This window comes from Amphiura filiformis, chromosome 4 (genome assembly GCF_039555335.1).
Source record: "Amphiura filiformis chromosome 4, Afil_fr2py, whole genome shotgun sequence".
Taxonomy (NCBI): domain Eukaryota; kingdom Metazoa; phylum Echinodermata; class Ophiuroidea; order Amphilepidida; family Amphiuridae; genus Amphiura; species Amphiura filiformis.
This window is the reverse complement of record NC_092631.1, coordinates 6,098,488-6,118,249: the sequence shown is the minus strand read 5'-3', so window position 1 is coordinate 6,118,249 and position 19,762 is coordinate 6,098,488. Positions and strand designations below refer to the sequence as shown.

The 19,762-nt window shown below is 36.5% G+C and overlaps 1 protein-coding gene across 1 annotated transcript in view; it reads left to right on the top strand.

Moving 5' to 3' along the window:
• LOC140150509 (uncharacterized) overlaps window positions 1–18,821 on the top strand; it is a 48,426-nt gene extending 29,605 nt beyond the window's left edge. Inside the window, exons 3-7 of the mRNA XM_072172542.1 lie at window positions 1,197–1,353; window positions 2,505–2,703; window positions 12,501–12,583; window positions 14,857–14,936; window positions 18,052–18,821. Of these exons, the coding sequence (XP_072028643.1) occupies window positions 1,197–1,353; window positions 2,505–2,703; window positions 12,501–12,583; window positions 14,857–14,936; window positions 18,052–18,285 (753 nt within the window). The 3' untranslated portion in view covers window positions 18,286–18,821. The remainder of the gene's footprint in view (window positions 1–1,196; window positions 1,354–2,504; window positions 2,704–12,500; window positions 12,584–14,856; window positions 14,937–18,051) is intronic.
• Window positions 18,822–19,762: the final 941 nt, after the last annotated feature.

The window sequence follows — 19,762 nt, the reverse complement described above, 5'->3', positions numbered from 1 at the left end:
TGTGTGTTGGGAGGTGAGATGGGTATTCTATAGCTATGCCGTGCTTTCTTGCCATTCTCATGAACACAAGGCATTTATAGAGCTCTAGCAGCATGATATTTTGGTAAAATTAATGTTTTAAAAAAATAGTGACTTTTAATATTTCATCTCCACATGTGGGATTTCATCAGAATTGTGACTGTAACAGTAAAGCTAATCACATTGTGACTCACAGGAAGACCCGGAGTCATGGGATTTTAATTTATGATTGGTTTATAGCGGTGGCAGGTAGTGTCGTCCCTTGTTCTGGTTGAGGTCGGGATCCATTGCAACAATGTAGTAAGCCTCCAACAACTGTTTGGTCTGCTTATGTGCACAGTAATTTTCATCACTTGTACACTTCCTTTTGTACTGTTTTCCTGACACTTCTGTGGGCTCCGGAATTGGAATTTTTTGGCCATCAAACTTTGCCTGTTTTTGTACCTACATTGGTTGTTTGGTTCTTTGTGTCTGCTTATGTTCATCACTTGTTCCAGTGCACTTTTGTATTCCCATTGATCTCTGTTGTTTTTTCAGGTTTAACACTTCTGTGGACCTTGAAATTGATAATTTTTGGCTATCAAACTTTACCTACTTCTATGCCTACATTTGCTGTTTTTTGTCCACCCTCTGCATACCGTCTAATCTGTATTTTACTTGTTTCCCCACATCAAATTGGCATGCTTTGCTCTTTTTCTTTTCTGTTAATCACAACATTTTTGTAAGACATATTTTGTAAAACATATTTGAGATAAAAAATATTCAGATAAAAAAATTAAATTGGCAAATTTTTCAGAGACAAATACTCACTGCAAAAGGAATGTGTGCAGCAGCTTTACTTGTTTGTTGGCCTTACAGAGTTACAGTGAGAAATTGTTTTAGTGAAAATACATATTGTATGCTTAGAATTGATTGATTTTGCTTAAGAGGAAGCCCTGTCAGAGCAGTTCTTCTGGGGTGTACCAAACCTGCCTGAAATTAATCAGTGACAAGGTGATCTCTGAATTTGACAGGTGCTAATTGATGCAATAACATTAAAACATCAATAAGCACCTGTCACCTGATTAATTTGATAACCAGACAGGTTTGGTTCACCCCAGAAGAACTGCTGGGGGGGTGCTTCCTCATTAAAAATGTACTTATTTTTTGCTGAAATTTTTCTAATTAAATAACAACAGATCATGGACCCTCTGAAACATAAAGGAGCTAAAAAGAAGAAGGTGAAGCGACTTGAGAAAGATTCATCCGCCATAGAAACGATGAGTAAAAAGGCTAGGAAGAGGAAGAGGAAACAAGATGCACAAAAACAGGAGCAGCAGGAAACTAATGTCAAATGTATGTAATATAGATTGGGGAGGCAGGGTATTAGCTAGGATTTGCCCATCATTTTCACCAAACTGCCTGTCCAAAAATTGACACTGAAAACATAACCAGACCTTTCTAGGCTATTAGGCTGGTCTTGTTTTGAGTTCACAGAACTTATGCAAGTATTACTTTTAGAATTTAGCATATGTCACATAATTTTGCCTGTCCCAGGAGCAAACTGCTTGTCTAAAATGATGGGTGGCTGGCTAACAAACGACATGAAAGTGAATGATAAAAAAAATCCTCAAACAAATAGGAATCAGAATGTGCCAAATTGACCATTATTCTGTGCTCAAACAACACTAGTCACTAACCTCAATAGCAGGTGGAAAAACTATGCACAGCCACAACAGCCTGGCACCTCCTCATGCTGCTCACCAGTCCGGTCACACGTTGCTGTGATATGGCGTCATTCCATTCTTCAACCAGGACTCGTCGCAGATCATTCAATGTGGTTTTGGATGATGCAGTTCTTTCAGGGACACCCTGTATTATAGTGCAAAGCAATGGATACCTGCTATTGGCAAGTCATGTGAAATCACAATAATATCATTTTCAAGATCGCCGCTGCACAGGGCAAACCTCCATGTAAATTTTCACTGTTACTCATTGGCAAAACATGGAGAAGAACAATTTGTCAAATTTAAAGGTATTGTAATTTTGCAGGGGCACAAAAACTGTTGAAGTGTTCAAAGATATTGTGTTTTATTAGTTCAGTGTTTTTGATGTCCCCTGCAAAATGGGAATGCCTTCAAATTTGACATCTTGCACTGTTCTGTGTTTTGTCAAAATGCAGTTTAATTTGCTTGTCAAATGAAACACAAAATTATCCCTGCCGCTGAAATGGTATCGCCTTAGTGAAATCCCGTGATGTTTTCATGTTACTGTTGACTGAACCAATGGGGTGCCTCTTTCTGTGTCAGGAGGACCAATCACAGGCGTGCTTGCAAGGGGCCTTCAGCGCCATTTTTGCTAGGACTCATTTTATGTCAGCCTTATTTCGTTATTTCAGTGTCTGGGGATAATGAGTAACAGTAAAATTTACATAGGAGGTTTTCCCTGCCCAGTGTCGATATGTTTGTTATTTTGTCACCATCACTCTGTGTGTCATTTATTTTCAGTAAGTGCAAAGGAAGAAGCAGAGAAAGACAAAGTGAGACGTTATCGAGGCGAATCAGAGAAGAAATTTGTACGACGAGTTCGTTCAGAGGCAGACAAGGAGATCCGTGACCAGATGGACCAGATTAAGTTATTGGGCAAGCATCAGGCTGATGTCTTGGATGAACCTGGTGAAAAGAAGGTGTCCAACAGAGACAAAGAGTAAGTTGACAATATGTGATGCAGCACATCAAAATGGGGGACTTTACAGATGAAGTTCAGTATTTCTGCTTTAAAAGCATTTTGCAAGTTTTAAAATGACACCTCATTTGCTAAAATTAATCAAGGCATTTATATTTTATAAGTAAAAAAGCATCCCAAATTGTTATTATTTTCCTTCTTTTTTTCAATTTTTCCATTTTAATCTATATCTTGAAAAGCACTTTGCTGTAAAGCCCCCCTTTTGATATGCTGCATCACATAAGGACCTACAACCAACCAAACATAGTATGTCTTGAAACTTGCGATGGTTTAAAAATAAAAAATCTCATCTTCACACACAAACCCTTAGGTCCGTATGCACAAAACAAAAGAGTTAGACCGGGTCTAAAGTTAGACCTGGTCTAAGTGGAATTTTGCCCCAGGAGAAAGGGCATTTTCCTTTACATTTGCTTAAGTTATTTTGTATTATTTTTGAACTTTGCATTTAAATCTTTAGAATTTGCTAGCTACTCTAGGAAGGATATATCAATTCAATCATTCTTTATTCAAAAATAACACACAAAAATAAAGAAAATACATTTACCCCAGGACACGCTACCAAACTCCACATGGAGCGGCAGACAGGCAGGGGAGACAATACACATTACAGTTCAACATGTTCAATATACACCAAAATATTGCACTCTTAAAACATTAAAATACATCAAAATGGAAAACAGAGACCAGGAAGCAGGATGGTGACAGCAGAATGGGAGGCTGAATCAGACCTTCAGATACGGTGCAGAATCCCAATTAGGTTCATTGCGCGCGTTCCAGATGGAGTAACTACAGATGACGGCCAGTTTGCTCAGATCTTTAGCAAGAGTCTTACTGCTATTGGATCTACCACCGATAAATCTGAATACCTCACTCAACCTCTCTGTGTTATCAGCCGTCACCAGTCCTCGGGACCCTATTTCGATACAGTTCAGATGACATTTGAAACCTTCTTGTTTGATGTCAGAATGAAGGTTTTCATAACGAGACATTTTTGTGTCATGGGCTTTCTGGATATTGGTTTGAAAGGCACCGTAAGTTCAATGACATGGACAGACTTTTTGGTATTGTTGATAATGATGATATCTGGTCTTTGGGCGGTAGGGAGGATATTTGGTGGTAGTGTTCCTCCAGTGATGGTACATCCAGGCAAATCGGCATATATATCAATACTGTCCTTAGCATTTCCTACAAGTACTTTAAAAGAGTTCAACATATGAGTTAATATACTGTTGTGCCTCCATGTATAGCGACCTTGTTGCAAAACAGTCTGGCAATTGTTGAGTACATGGAGAAGAGTTTGAGTATTATTGCACAGTTTGCATTTGTCGTTGACTCGCTTACCCCAGTTCCGCAGGTTGGTGAATGTTGGTAGAAAGTCTATACATGATCTTACAGCGAAACTTAAAACTTTTCTAGGCAAATTAAAAATAAGCGACCTCCAGGTAAGGTCCGACTTTTCGGCCTCAATTAGTTTTAACACATTGCCTTGGACGAGCAGGGGTTGGACATAGTCTCTCCATTGTTCAGTATCTCGTCGTTTTGAGAATCTGTTTGATGTTATGTTTAGTTTCATCCCACTTAGGTTTTGGTGAAGTGGCGACCTCAGAAGCATCCTGAAAAACAGTAACCCAGCGTTTGCTACCGTACTTGTTCATCTTTTTCTTCCACTCAGATTCGCGACTGACCTTACATTGGAGAGCATGGACAACCCCGCTGTCCCCTTTAACAAGGCTTCTGGCATAAGATAGAGTATGTGCTTCAAGGTACACATCTGACAGTCTCGGTATTGATAGACCATCAGGGCTATGTATAAAAGCCGGTGTTGTACCAGTAATTGACAAACCTAGCCATGTCTTAATAGCGTTGGTATGGACATGGTCAAGACCCGTTAATTGGGTATCAGTTAGCTCATGGACAGTGAATAAATACCGTAAGGCCGGTAAAGCGTATTGGGTATAGACCCTCAGTTTGTATTCATCTCTTACCTGGCTCATTTTGATATTGTCAATGTGTTCAAGAACTTTGTTCTTAATAATACCAAACGATGTCGGTACCTTTGTACCCATGAGTTATATGTTTGCCCAGAAATTTCTCGGGGGCCTCCTTGACTGTTTTAAGCACATTTTCACCAATATTGAATTGACACGTGTTTGGCTTCCCACTACAAATCGACATTGACTTACATTTAGATGGTTTTAAAGTAAGATTCATGGATTTGGTAATGTGGTCAATCTCATTCATTATCTTTTGATGTTTGCGCTTGTCGGCGGTAATAAGACAGAAGTCATCTGCAAAAGGTAACGTTACATACCGCTCACCTTCCATATTGTAACCACAAGTGTCCTCATATTGTTTCAAAACCTGGATGATAGGGTTGAAAACCAAAAGGAAAATTATTGGTGAAAGGGGTCACCTTGGAAAACACCCCTTTAAACTGAAATGATGTACTGTTCCAGGTGGGGCCCCTACGGAGCCTTCCAAATTATCATAGAGGTTTTCAATATACATACAAACAGGCTGGGGTATTTGGTTTCTCTGAAGGGTGTAATGAATGAGATTGTGTTCCACTGACCCAAATGCGTCAGCTAGATCGAAATAGGTGACATGAATGGTCTTTTTATTGTGCTTAGCATGACTAATAAGTTCCCCCATAACCAGGGTGTGTTCGATGCAGCCGTTGATGCCTTTAATGAAGGCCTTCTGAGTAGCTGGATCCAGCAACTTGCTATCAATCAGATATTCAGAGATTCTGTCGGAGAGGATTTGGTGGAACACTTTACCAACGCACGAAGTCAGAGATATCATGCGAAAGTTTTCTGGCATATCGGTCTCCCCGGCTTTATGGATAAGTGACACGTTGCTTTTAGACCAGCTCTGTGGTGGCTCACGAGTAAAGGACCATTTCTGATGGAACAAAATTCCACTTAGACCAGGTATAACTTTAGACCCGGTCTAACTCTTTTGTGCATACGGACCTTATGCTGCAGTCAAGAGTTATTGAAAGAACTTAGTCATGCACTGATGATTCCCAACTATTGTATTGTTTACACCCTGTACTGCTGTGGAATCTGCGTAAACTGTAGACTTTGGAAAAAAACATTGCTGCTGAAAATAAAAGATTTTTGAGGGAAGATTCTGATAACATGAAAAACTCACTGAGAATCAGCCAAATCAGTGCACATTTCCTAATGGGAATCCGTGCACCATTGAGGCATTATCCCCATACTACCAGGACTGTACGTAGGGGTGGGGGTGCAGCCATACCCTCCCCACCCCAAATTTGCACAAGTATAAAAATGTCCCAAAAATCCCAATTTGCGAGTGTAGCGAGCAAAAAAAAAAAATCAGGTTTTTATGCTTTTTGGTCAAAAGGTCCAAAATTTGGGAAGAAGGTCAACTTTTCAAAAAATTGCCCCCCCCTCCTCAGTTTCCTGGAAAAAAGTCCACTTTTTCAAAATCCCTACTTTCCCCCCAAAAAAAAAAAAAATCTTACGTACGGGCCTGTATACTACAATGTACATGTATTCACTTGTCTGCATCAGAAGTGTGGAAAAGCAGGCAAAAATAAGTGTTCCAATCAGTTTTCCTTTCTAATACAAGAAATTCAACAGAAAAGTCCATTAATCCTTTTTAACCCCACAAGAACTACCTGCCGATTGGCCAAAAAAGAAGTTTTCATTATCAATTGGACCAATCAGCAACATTGTTAGAATAATTTCACCATGCAAAAAAATTGCGGGTGAATCATTTGCAAAGCTCCATTCGGATTGGTGATTAAAGTGAAGATATCATGTAATTGACCAATCAGAGGCAGAAAACTGATCGGCAGGTAGTGCTCAGGGGGTTAAGTTATTGGAAAGTAGCCAGAGACTTTTCTGTAAAGTACAGTGATCTTATGTAATGGCGCTACATAAATCGGTGTTTTTTGTTTTTGTTTTTTTATGAATATAAGAAAAATGTTATTTCATGCATGAGAAATTGCATGTCCTGACACATAAGGCTTGATTAGTCTAATCTGAAATCATCACAGTTACACTTCTGATGATTGATAGACAGGAACGCATACTGTTTGCGATGCTGATCGTGTAATGCGCAATGCTGGATGTGTGCAGGGATCTCAGTCTCAGAGGTGAAGATCTTGGTTTGGAAGTGATTTGTAACTCATGGCAGGTTACAGACATGATACCAATTTTCACCCTGATGTGGCAGTGACGTCAGTGTGCATTGCATTGGGCATAGCTTTAAATCGCAAGCGTTTGCTCAAAGTGCTGGCGTACACACGCATAAACTTAAAGACACTGCATAGGTTCGCTCTCGAAACTGCTGCCTCAATGCGTTGACGTCACTGCTGCATCAGGGTGATAAATGGTATAGATAGGTAACAGAACACCTGTCATATGCTTGTGTTCAGCCTTACTCACTCCCTGCAGGACACTGCAAATTTGTCAGAACACCTTGAATATGTGTTCTGGATTCGTCTGGAGTGTTCAAGAGGAAAATCTTCTGATGATGATTTCATAATTAAGCACAGATATCATAGCAAGTTATTGGACTATGTCCAAGTCTTTGTGTGTCACTGTTGAGGATTCTGCTTGTGCAAGAAAATACTAGATATGTTTTTAATAAATGTTTCCAAAGACGGTTAAAAAAACAAACCAGAACGTGTGTGTATGTGTTCAAAATCTGTTACGTTTGAACACATCGGATGCGTTCAGGATGTGTTCAAATTTGTTCAGATTTAAAATTTGAACAGCTCCAGAATGTGTTCGATGTGTTCATATGTTCATTTGAACACATCAGATGTTTTCTGGGTTTTTTTTCTTGCACAAACAGAAACCTCAACACACAAAGACTTGGATAGCATCAAATAACTTGCTATGATATCTGGGCTTAATTATGAAATTGCCATCAAAAGATTTTCCTCAAAGTTGAACACTTCAGACAAATTCAGAATGTGTCCAGATGTTCTGAGAAATTAGCAGTGAAGATGGTACAGAAGATTCTTATTACTTGTGGCTAGACTTGCTCAAGCCCTTTCGGACCTGATGTCTCTGTGATATGATATCTTTTTTTTTTTTTTTTTTTTTTTTTTTTTACGGCATAACTGGGCATTAACAGCAGAGACAAATAAATCATTTAGAAGCTGCTGACGAGGATGCACCCAGAAAGCGATTTACCTCCCTGCTAAAGCTGGCCCTCGATCTAATGGCTGGAATTTGGGCAGGTAGAGAATTCCATAATTGGGCTGTAGATGGTAGAAATGATCTTTCATGGCTGACAAGGTTTGATCTTGGGACTTCCACTGCTAGGTCATGGGATCTCACAGACCGTCGCAACCTGAATCTTATTCTTTTTTCAGCTATGACCCTTGTCACTCTATGACCAAGCCCCGGTTCTAACATGTCCTCCCTCCCCTAAAACATGCTAAAAGAACTAGTATGCTAATATATAGGCCTATACCAAAGTACTATTCAAGCATCTATGATTCTAGCCACTGGTATACCACAGAACTCTCACTGTCTCATGCTGTAGGCCTATAATACCCTAGAGCCTAGTCCCTTGTATGTAAAAATAATCTTTGCTAATTAATCTAATCCCAATTGGTGTGATATTTTAAAAGTCCTCCCTCCCCTGTTGACTGTTTAATAGTGACATGCCTTCAGGGAGTTCTTGCTGTTGTCCGAAAGGACTTGTAAGAAAGCTAATTGATTACATAATGATCCAGCTCATTTTACATCATTGCAGTCACTGTTTTACCTCACACCTTGGGCAATTCCATATCTATGTGTGTAATAATGTACTAATTGTGGTATTATGAAACTTTTAATCATGAAAAGGTTGAAAGAAATAAATGCACATGGTGTTTCAGTATTTTCAAGATATGAATATACTGTGATTAGATAACAGTATCATTAAATAGAGTCTACAACAAAGGCAACAATGTGTATAATAGTGTAATGATGTGCATTCTATACCCACAGATAGAATGGAACTACCCAATCATGGTAAACTGAAACCTGATTGGACATGTTGGATGCTCTGGTTTTCTGAAGCAATCCTATTCCTTCAATACAGGGGTGGGTTAATCTAATTAGCTTCCCTGGCTGAAATTTGATACACTTTTGATACACCACTTTTGATACGTATGAAAAATGTATGAAATAAAAGGCTTTGAATTGGAACCCTCATTTCATACACTTTTATGTATCAAAACTGTATCAAATTAACATTGCATACACATTTTATACATATCAAAAGTGTATCAAATGCCAAGATAATGTATCAAAAAGTATCAAATGAAATGTATCCTTTCATTTCATACATATTTGATACATAATTATATCAAAAGTGTATCAAATAAGTAACTGTATCAAATCAGGGTTCCAATTTAAACTGTATCAAATTAAGCGTTCAAATTTTTATCCTTTCATTTCATACACATTTCATACATAATTTATATCAAAAGTGTATCGAATATGTTACTGTATCAAATGAGGGTTCCAATTTAAACTGTATCAAATTAGCATTGAAATTTTTATCCTTTCATTTCATACACATTTCATTCATAATTTATATCAAAAGTGTATTGAATATGTTACTGTATCAAATCAGGGTTCCAATTTAAACTGTATCAAATTAGCGTTCAAATTTTTATCCTTTCATTTCATACACATTTCATACATCATTTATATCAAAAGTGTATCGAATATGTTACTGTATCAAATGAGGGTTCCAATTTAAACTGTATCAAATTAGCATTGAAATTTTTATCCTTTCATTTCATACACATTTCATACATAATTTATATCAAAAGTGTATCGAATATGTTAGTGTATCAAATGTGGGTTCCAATTTAAACTGTATCAAATTTTCGTTGAAATTTTTATCCTTTCATTTCATACACATTTCATACATAATTTATATCAAAAGTGTATTGAATATGTTACTGTATCAAATGAGGGTTCCAATTTAAACTGTATCAAATTTGCGTTCAAATTTTTATCTTTTCATTTCATACACATTTCATACATAATTTATATCAAAAGTGTATCAAATATGTTACTGTATCAAATGAGGGTTCCAATTTAAACTGTATCAAATTTGCGTTCAAATTTTTATCCTTTCATTTCATACACATTTCATACATAATTTATATCAAAAGTGTATCGAATATGTTACTGTATCAAATGAGGGTTCCAATTTAAACTGTATCAAATTTGCGTTCAAATTTTTATCCTTTCATTTCATACATATTTCATTTATATCAAAAGTGTATTGAATATGTTACTGTATCAAATGAGGGTTCCAATTTAAACTGTATCAAATTTGCGTTCAAATTTTTATCTTTTCATTTCATACACATTTCATACATAATTTATATCAAAAGTGTATCGAATATGTTACTGTATCAAATGAGGGTTCCAATTTAAACTGTATCAAATTTATGTTCAAATTTTTATCCTTTCATTTCATACATATTTCATACATAATTATATCAAAAGTGTATGAAATATGTAACTGTATCAAATCAGCGTTCCAATTTAAACTGTATCAAATTAGCGTTCAAATTTTATCCTTTCATTTCATACACATTTCATACATAATTATATCAAAAGTGTATGAAATATGTAACTGTATCAAATCAGGGTTCCAATTTAAACTGTATCAAATTAGCGTTGAAATTTTTATCCTTTCATTTCATACACATTTCATACATAATTTATATCAAAAGTGTATCGAATATGTTACTGTATCAAATCAGCGTTCCAATTTAAACTGTATCAAATTAGCGTTGAAATTTTGATCCTTTCATTTCATACACATTTCATACATAATTATATCAAAAGTGTATCAAATATGTCACTGTATGAAATCAGCGTGCCAATTTAAACTGTATCAAATTAGCATTGAAATGCTTATCCTTTCATTTTATACACATTTTATACATAATTATATCAAAAGTGTATCAAATATGTCACTGTATCAAATCAGCGTTCCAATTCTAATGCTGGCCAGCTGGACCGCCCTATTTTTGATACATGCCATTTGATACACCTTTGATATAGTTTTTTGATACACTTTTGATACAGTTTTTATACACTTTTGATAGTTTTTTGATACACTTTTGATAGTTTTTTGATACACTTTTGATACAGTTTTTTATACACTTTTGATACAGTTTTGATACACTTTTGATACAGTTTTTTATACACTTTTGATACAGTTTTTCAAATTTCAAAATTGGTCCAATCAAGCTCAAATTCAACAAGAATTATCCGTACATGATCTAAACATATTTGCAAACATTAATGACCCCAAAGTGAAGGGGTCAAAGGTCAAATTTTGAAATTAGTCTAATCAAGCTCAAATTCAACACTGCCCTCTACTGCTAATGCTGACCTCTAGCACTTTCCCCCATCACGGAGCAGCTCAATGCACTTTCCCCTATCAACGTTCAAAATTACAACGCAATAGGATAAATGTGTGAGAAAGTCTTGCAAAAAAGAAGCAAAACCCAACCAAAATGGAACATACATACATCAGAAGGCCTGCTTGGAATGCAGTGCTTGTCACTGAAGTTGTTACCCTCAATAAAGAGACAAAAAGGCTACCAATAACATCTACTATACAGGCATGTGCTATATTCATGCTTAATACATATACATTGAGGCCCTATATATAATATATAGTAAGCTTACCTTATCAGAACAAAGTCAGATATTTCCTCTTTAATCACAGTCCCTGATTACAACTACATTGTAACCTAATGTGCAGTCTACAAGCATGTTTGTATCGTCATCATGATAAATAAAACACCATAATTTGCTCTAAAATACAGTACATTTCCAAATGCAAATCCTGGTGTTAACTGCATACATGCCACATGGGCAAATTTGAAAATGATGAGTCATTATCTAGACATGTGATCAGTTATTGATATAGTTTTGATACACTACAAAAGGTCAGTTTATGAAAGCCCAATTTGATACACTTTTGATATACCTCTAGCCACCCAAAATAAACTAAGTCCAATTTAATACGCTTTTGATACACTAAAAAAACAGGCAAAGTCCAATTTGATACACTTTTGATATACCTCTAGACACCAAAAATTAACTAAGTTCAATTTGATACACTTTACATACACTAAAAAACACTTTTGATACACTGTATGCAGCCAGAATTTGACTAAGTCCAATTTGATACACTTTTGATATACATCTAGCACCAAAAAGTTCACTTTGATACACTTTACATGCACTGAAAAACTGCAAAGTTCAATTTGATACACTTTTGATACACCACAAGCATGGCCAAAATTAACTAAGTTCAAATTTGATACACTTTTGATACATTTTTGATACAGTTAGGTGGTATTTGATACAGTTTTGATACCTTATATTTTCAGTTGATACATTTTCAATACACCCTTTGTATATCAAAACTGTATTAAATTGCTGTTTGATACAGTTTTAATACACTTTGATACACTTTTGATACACTTCTTGCTGTATAGAATTTCTGCTAGGGTTATGATCAAGGCGTTTGTTAATTGTGCAAACTAGAAAGAAGCAGGATTTGACACTTGCTTGATATCTCTAAACATGTGGTATTATAGTAGAAGTCAAATGAAGATAAATCCTAAAATGCACTACGGCTTGAATCAAGGCTACTTGTGGCAGGTATGTCAGCCCTGCAGTAAATGGTACAAAAAACTTGGAATTTACACATTTTCTATTACTTTTATTTTATTTCAGGAGGTTACAAAAGTTAAAAGAAAAGAAGAAGAAAAAACAAGTTGAGAAGAAAATTGACAAATTAGAAGATCAATATTTCAAAGGTATGATTAGAGAAAGTGTAATAAATGTTACCTTTTAGATTTTTTAGCTGTCAATAATCAAGTAAAGTGTTTCCTTTTTAAAATAATCGATGTTTTCAGAAAATCCCATAAGCCTTTGCGAGTAGGCCTGAGATGTTGTTATTTGATGTCACACCGATGCGCACATCATTTATTGAACATCATTACTGCGCATTTCAAAGCCGTGAAGTGCGCAGTAACGATGTGCGCATCGGCATGACATCACGCCGATGCCTGAGATTTTGAGATTTCAGCATCAGTAATCTTTGATACTGAGCAAGTTAGTAATGAATATGATAGTATAAGTAACTGTTCAGAATTCCCAACTTTGGTTTGAGTGGATCAGATGGTGTCACCATTTTGATACTCATTTATTCCCTATATTAAGTACATACTTGGTAACACTATTGGAGAATCAATAACGACAAGCTTTGTTATTATTAAGTGAAGCCACAGCAGCTTTTTGCCCCCCTCGTTGCGATTGTGAAACACCAACCATATTATCAAACGATTGTGTCATGTGATCGTGTCAATTTAGATCATGGCTTCGTTTGCGATAGATGTTTGATCACAGCATTTTGATTTTCAAGACAACAAGTTGTTGGAAGTGAGGCTGACTTATGGATTGTTTGGACTGGGTCAATTTATATTCCTTTGACAAAATGCAATCGTTTTCCTTCATAATTTAGAAAAAATAAGATATTTTAAATTAAGGGCAGAGTAATGGGAGAGAATACAGACCTTTTCGAGCGTCATTATTTTGAATTGTATGTCCAAAGTATATAAAACTATACATTTTTGGAAAGGAAATGAGTCAAGGAATCCCATGGTGACGCCAGATTTGTTCAAAAATCTTGAGTTTTTGAAAAAATCACAAAAATGCACTTTTTTACCCCAATTTTTTTGTGACAACTTAAAAAAAATCCGTTTGGAGTAAAAAAAAATTAGTTAGTTTTTCATGGAGAAGAGACATGAACTTAGGGAAGGTTTTTATATTTTTTTGAAATTCGTCTTATTTTTCGAAATATTGCAAAAAACATGTGAAAAAAGCAATTTTGTCACTCTATTAAGCTAAAAATTGCACATAATGGTGTATATTTTTTTTTTTTTTTAATATTTTGAAAAAATGAGAAAACCTTCCCTAGACTTTGATGTGCTCTAAACGATAGTGCAAAAGGTTTACCTTTTGGTTGCATATTTTTCGAGTTATCTTGTCACAAAAATCGTACAATATTGTTAAAAATCAACTCTGAGAAATCGACGTTTTAGTAAAAAAATGTCAAAATTATGCACAAAACGTCCTTATATTTTAAAACGGCAAGACTTTCAAGCTTGTAAAAGCTGTATCTGGTGCATGGTCTAAATATGCATCTTTTTGCACCAATGAATCTATAATGTCTGTTTTTAGTGCGCCTAAATCCAAAATAATTAAAAAATCTAAGTGGCTTTTTCACTGCAAATTTTTGTTTTGTTTACATCACATTTGCTGGTGTTAACAACATACCGAATGCGCCTTGACTCGTTGGATATACGCCAGAGTTGTGCACGTCACGCTTGACGCGAATCGCTGCCAGCGTAATCACAATATTTCAGCATTCGCAAGCGCATTGCCGCTCACTATTTCCGCCAATTTACTAAGCTGTCTTGAGCCATGTGACTTTTAGAGTTAAAAAGAGTGAAATAAATCAAGCAAAAATACAAGTAAATATTACGAAGTTGTATTTTTATCAGTTTCAAGTGACAGAATACATCTTAGTGTTGATAAATATCAAGAAATCTCAAATTCGGGTGTGGACGAATGTGTCTCCCCTTACTCTGGCCTTAAGACTATTTCTATATCAATTGAATAAATGCTTTGGAGATAATAAAATGTATTAATCTTTTCTAAAAGAAGGCATCATGCATTTGAAACAGGTTTGCTCTGGTACCAATTATACTAGAGAAACCAGATAGCCAATCAGGGCATTGCTCAGCAGGGTGATGATACTGTACTCTAGCCAATCAGAGGTCACCACAAAAGCATGATTAGTTCTCTGACTTTGATAGAGCATGCACATGGGTTCACATTGGATTTTGGGTTTCAGAGGTGAATTTAGATCTTGTTGTATGACTTAGCCTCATTTCATCATTTTGTTGAGCTCAACTTTGTCATCATAGTAGTCATTCTTTTTCTGCAATCCTTGAATGATTATGACCAGCTCCATGTACATATAGTATTTATGTTATTAACATTGTAATGTTTTGTTGATTTTCAGACAAAGTAGAATTTGGTGAAGTGGCAGCAAGACCTCCTGAACTTTCCTTTCAGCCCCGGAAAGGTCAACCATCTAATACAGTAAGTTATAATGTTCCAGAGGTGCCACAGGTTTCTTTTTGAACCATTTATTTGGGATAAACTGGCATTTTGCTAGAAACATACTTTGGAGCTTTCTTGTTTAACAAGAGTTCAGTGGTGTGTCTGTTGGCTAAGAGAATGAATTTCTTTTCCCGATACATGTACCAAGTCTGCCAATCTCAGAATATTGGCCTACTCAACCTCGCAATCTGATTGGCTGAGATTGTGTACCCTTTTTATTGAGATGCAAATTTCTTTTATCAAAACCAGTTTTGACCAGTTATAAATGGATCTAATCGGAAATTACCGTGTTCTAAAATCAGAAATTACCTCGTTATGAAATTGATGGGAATTATCTCGTTCTGAAATTGGAACAAGAATTGCTTTTGAAAAGGGCCTCAGCCCAACCAACATTCTGCACTGTTACAAGCGCATCCCAAAGAGTACCGACTCAAAATTGCCCTGTGTGTAATGCTGCTTGCAACTCATGCACGCTTGTTTGATGGCATGTAGAACTGTATTCATTTTAAAGAAAAGTTGAACAATGAAGGCGCTATTTATCTTTTAAGATTTAAAAATCTTGTTTGCATTGGGGTAGAAACTTGTATAATGACAATAAAACATCGGAAAAATGAGTAGCAAATAGCAAGGCAATTTTCTAACAAAATTTTATCATGAAATGAAAGGAATAACTCATATCATTTGGCTAAATTTAACTTAGAATATATGTAAATAGCACCCTCAATTTGCACACAAATTTACACTTTATAGAATGAAAATTACCACAAAAAGGCAGAAAAGAGATGAAAAATGTGATAAAGAAAGGACATTCTATGTTAAAAATAGCTAACAAATATATGTGTATATTTATAGTATGATAGCTGTTGGCATTGCCCAGGTCTAGAATTAAAATTTTGTAATGATTTGTTAGAAAATTAATAAATGATCACATCAAACAACCGTGATATGGAGGGCAAATAGTGTCCCTCAGGCATTAACTCCAAAGATAATTTTTTGGCACAACATGTTACACGCTGAACACAAACAACACACTTTCAATCTAAGTTTGTTGGGCGCATAGCGAAGTAATGCGGAGGTACACTATTTTGCCCTCCATGAGTGATATGCAAACATGGCGGAATTGGTACTCTTTGTCTTCGATTCTACCTCATTGGCTTATCCACATACTTCTAACAGGTGGAGGTGCTCCCTGTCTGAAATGGCAGGGGTGTGCCTTGGCCATGTTAAAAGTAGGGGGCCAAAACTGCGAAAAAGAAACTTGGCCACCTTGGGAACTTGAATCAATTAACAATTGGAAGTAACTGGATGATTGAATTTGAAAAATCCCATTATTTCTTGAGGAGAACACAAATACCACCTAATTTGGGGAATAAAAAGGGGTCATTGGGTAGCAGGAGATAGAAAAAGGGGGGTCATTGAGTACCTGAATATTTTTAAAGGGGGTCAGTGGGTATTAGGTAGGACAATAACACAAAAAGGGGGTCATTGGGTACAAGCCGGTCTGAAATAGGGGTCTGTCCTGAGGCACATGATGCATATCCGTTATGGAAGTGTACCCCGGACTTCTAACGAATGATAGTTTCACACACACTAAACACTATTCATTCTTGTTCTGATTTACATCATTAATAATAGGTACCAGTAATAATGAAAATTTATTATATCATAGAAAGAGTCATTGGTACCTATTGTGGCACTGATAGCGCTAGCTATAGGACGTGGTGCCTAGACTGTTACGTTTGGAGATACCTTTTTGTCTCGCCTGAAATGAGGAGACATGTATATAATCAGCCCTCGAATTATTGCCTCACATAATGCTGTGGGTGCCCATCCCCACTGCCATAATGTCCTCAAAATATGTCCGACGGCAGTCACTTGCTGTGCCCTCTAATGAAGTTGCCGTCGGTGCCCCAGCCCTGCCCCTTCATTATAAAATCATCTATCAGACTGTTTGTGTGTGTTTTCTTTGCTTTTGTGAAATTGCCTTGGTGCCCTTCTCAAATTTTTAACAGTTGCCATGATGCCCTCTTGAAATATTACAAACTGCCGTGCTGCCTTCCCTTTTCAGTGAAATCCAAGGCAATTATCAACTTGCCGTGCCCATTCAGATACTTAATTCGAGGGCTGTATATAATCACTTTTTGGGATGGCTGTATGTATGTGACAAATTGGTCCAAAGTTTTGGTTATATTTTTGATGAAATGCTCTCTGGTGAATAGTTCAAATCATGAATTCCATTGTGTGAAAATATTGGATCTAACACATAATAATGATAAAATGTCTAAAGAAATACCAAAAGTAGTCGCAAAAGCAGGCGGTCACGAAAGCAGGTGAGACTGAGACTTCAAAAACCACCCTGTTCGGTACCACAAAACAATTTTGTAACAGCTCCGCAAATAAGTTCATCAGGATTGTCAATGAAATATTAAGTTCAAAATTCTTAAAGCAAATCCAATTTTGATGTTACATACCTCAATCAATGACAGTTTCGTGCTAACACTTATTAGCACTTTCTCAAATTGAATGACCAATCCCTGCACCTCGACGGCTGCTACCTGCTGGAGCTAACGTAGGTGGTGCTGTTGGTTTTAGGACTTGGTCATATGTACGGAAGAAAGTAGTTCCCTTTGTCTCTGTTGAGTGTTTTGGCCCCCCTCTTCCTTATCCAAATGGCTTCTTTGATATATCTCTTCTTCCTGTTCTGTTCTCTGTCTTTAATTTCTGATTTGTCCCATCCAATAACATGATTTTCCTCAGAGACATGATCAGTTATTGCTGATTTGATATCCTTCCCTGTATTGGAGGCCTGTCTCTGAGAATGGGTGAAGGCTTTCTTGGAAGCTTTTTCAGCTTCTGTTTTATGTTCTTTGAGTCTGGTGCCGAAAAGTCTGGATGTTTCACCTATGTAGGACTGGTCACAATTGAGGCAAGAAATTGTGTGCACACAGTCTGATGTTTGAGTAACTTCCCGTTTGTCTTTTGGATGGACCAAAATATTTCTAAGGGTCTGTAATTTCTAAGGATTTTGTAACAGGTTTATTTCATAATCATCGCACACTAAATACTATTCATTAATATTTTTTATTGCCTACAGGCTGGTCAGAGAAAACTATTACTAACAAGTTTAATGGAGAAAACACCATCACAGTCATCACAAGCTGCTGCTAAATGCTCAGTTCAAAAGAAGAAACAAGTGCATAAATTTAAGAAAAGGAAAGATATGGACAATGCAGAGAAGAGAAGATTTGACTCGATAAGACAGGAAGCCATCTTGGCTTACAGGCAGGCTAAAGCTGTCTCCATGGCACAGAGAACTTTGAACCCATGAGGTCAAAGGTTAATAGTGGTAGATGTGTGTCTGGGATTCTTTATAAGAGAGCAAAAATTATCCTGATATCTGTTCAGAATTAAACAAAATTTGAATTTTACTGAAAATATTTCAGAAAAAAAAAAGTTTCTGAAACTTGTATCTAAACCGGATACTACTTTTCTCAGCCACACATGCTTAAGGTGGTACTACATCCCTTGATAAATTTGTGACAATTTTTACATTTTTCTCAAAAAATAATAACACACTGGTAACAAATTAGTTATGTATTTGATAGGGCAAGGAATCCACTGGAATTTCAGTGACTCAAGACAAGTGGTACATTATTTATGATAAGAAAAGAGATACCGCTAAAATGTACCTCATTTGTTAACATAATGAACCACTTGTCTTGAATCACTGAAATTTCAAAGTAATTGGATTTCTTGCCCCTATAATATACATAACTTTTGTTACCAGTGTGTAGTTATTTTTTGAGAAAAATGCAAAATTAGTCACAAAATTTATCAGGGGGTGTAGTACCACCTTAAATCAACCTTTCCACAAAGAACTTCCCTCATCACTACAACCTTAATACATATGGTTGGATGAGGTTAATTTTGCTATTTGACTTATAGACCTCATATATAACATGTAACTAGACGACCGGTACCCTTTGGATTTGGACGAGCTAGTTAGAGGAATGGCGGCTATATGCAAATTAGCAATGTTTACATATTTGACGTCGTATTCTGTCACAATTAAATGTGCTGAAAAATGACGAACATTCACACTTTTCTTTTCATTACTGTTGTATTGTGAAGAACCAAATCCTGAAAATGCACCTTTCAGGTGAAAAAGTTCAATTTGGTGACCACTCTCTGGCTAGTAAGGTTTGACGATTGATTCGACTTCTATGGACCATTTAAATAAGGAACATAAACCTAAGATAAGAGAAGTAAACCCCAGACGGCGCCTTATCTGGGGTCTAGACTGCCATATCTGAGTTTACGTCTCTTATCTGGGGTTAAGGCGCCTTATCTTGGGTTTAGATGTCTTATCTGAGGTTTACGACCCTTATCTGGGGTTAACGACCCTTATCTAGAGTTAAGGCACCTTATGTGGGGTTTAGATGCCTTATTTGGGGTTTGGACTGATTTATCAGCGGTCTACGTCCCTTATCTGGGGTTACGGCGCATTATCTGGGGTTTAGATGCCTTATCTGGGTTTAGACTGCGATATGCTAAGGTTAAGGCATCTTAGCCACAGGTAAGGAAGGTAAACCCAGGATAAGGCCGTCTAAACCACAGATAAGGCGCCTTATCCCTAGATAAGGGATGTAAACCCAAGATAAGGCAGTTTAAACCCCATATAAGAGACATGAACCCCAGATAAGGCGGAAATTACACACTTATGCTTCTGCTCTCATTCAAAAATCACATTTACGCTCTACCAAATGGGGGCCATCTTGGATTTCTGGGTAAAAATTATGTTGTAA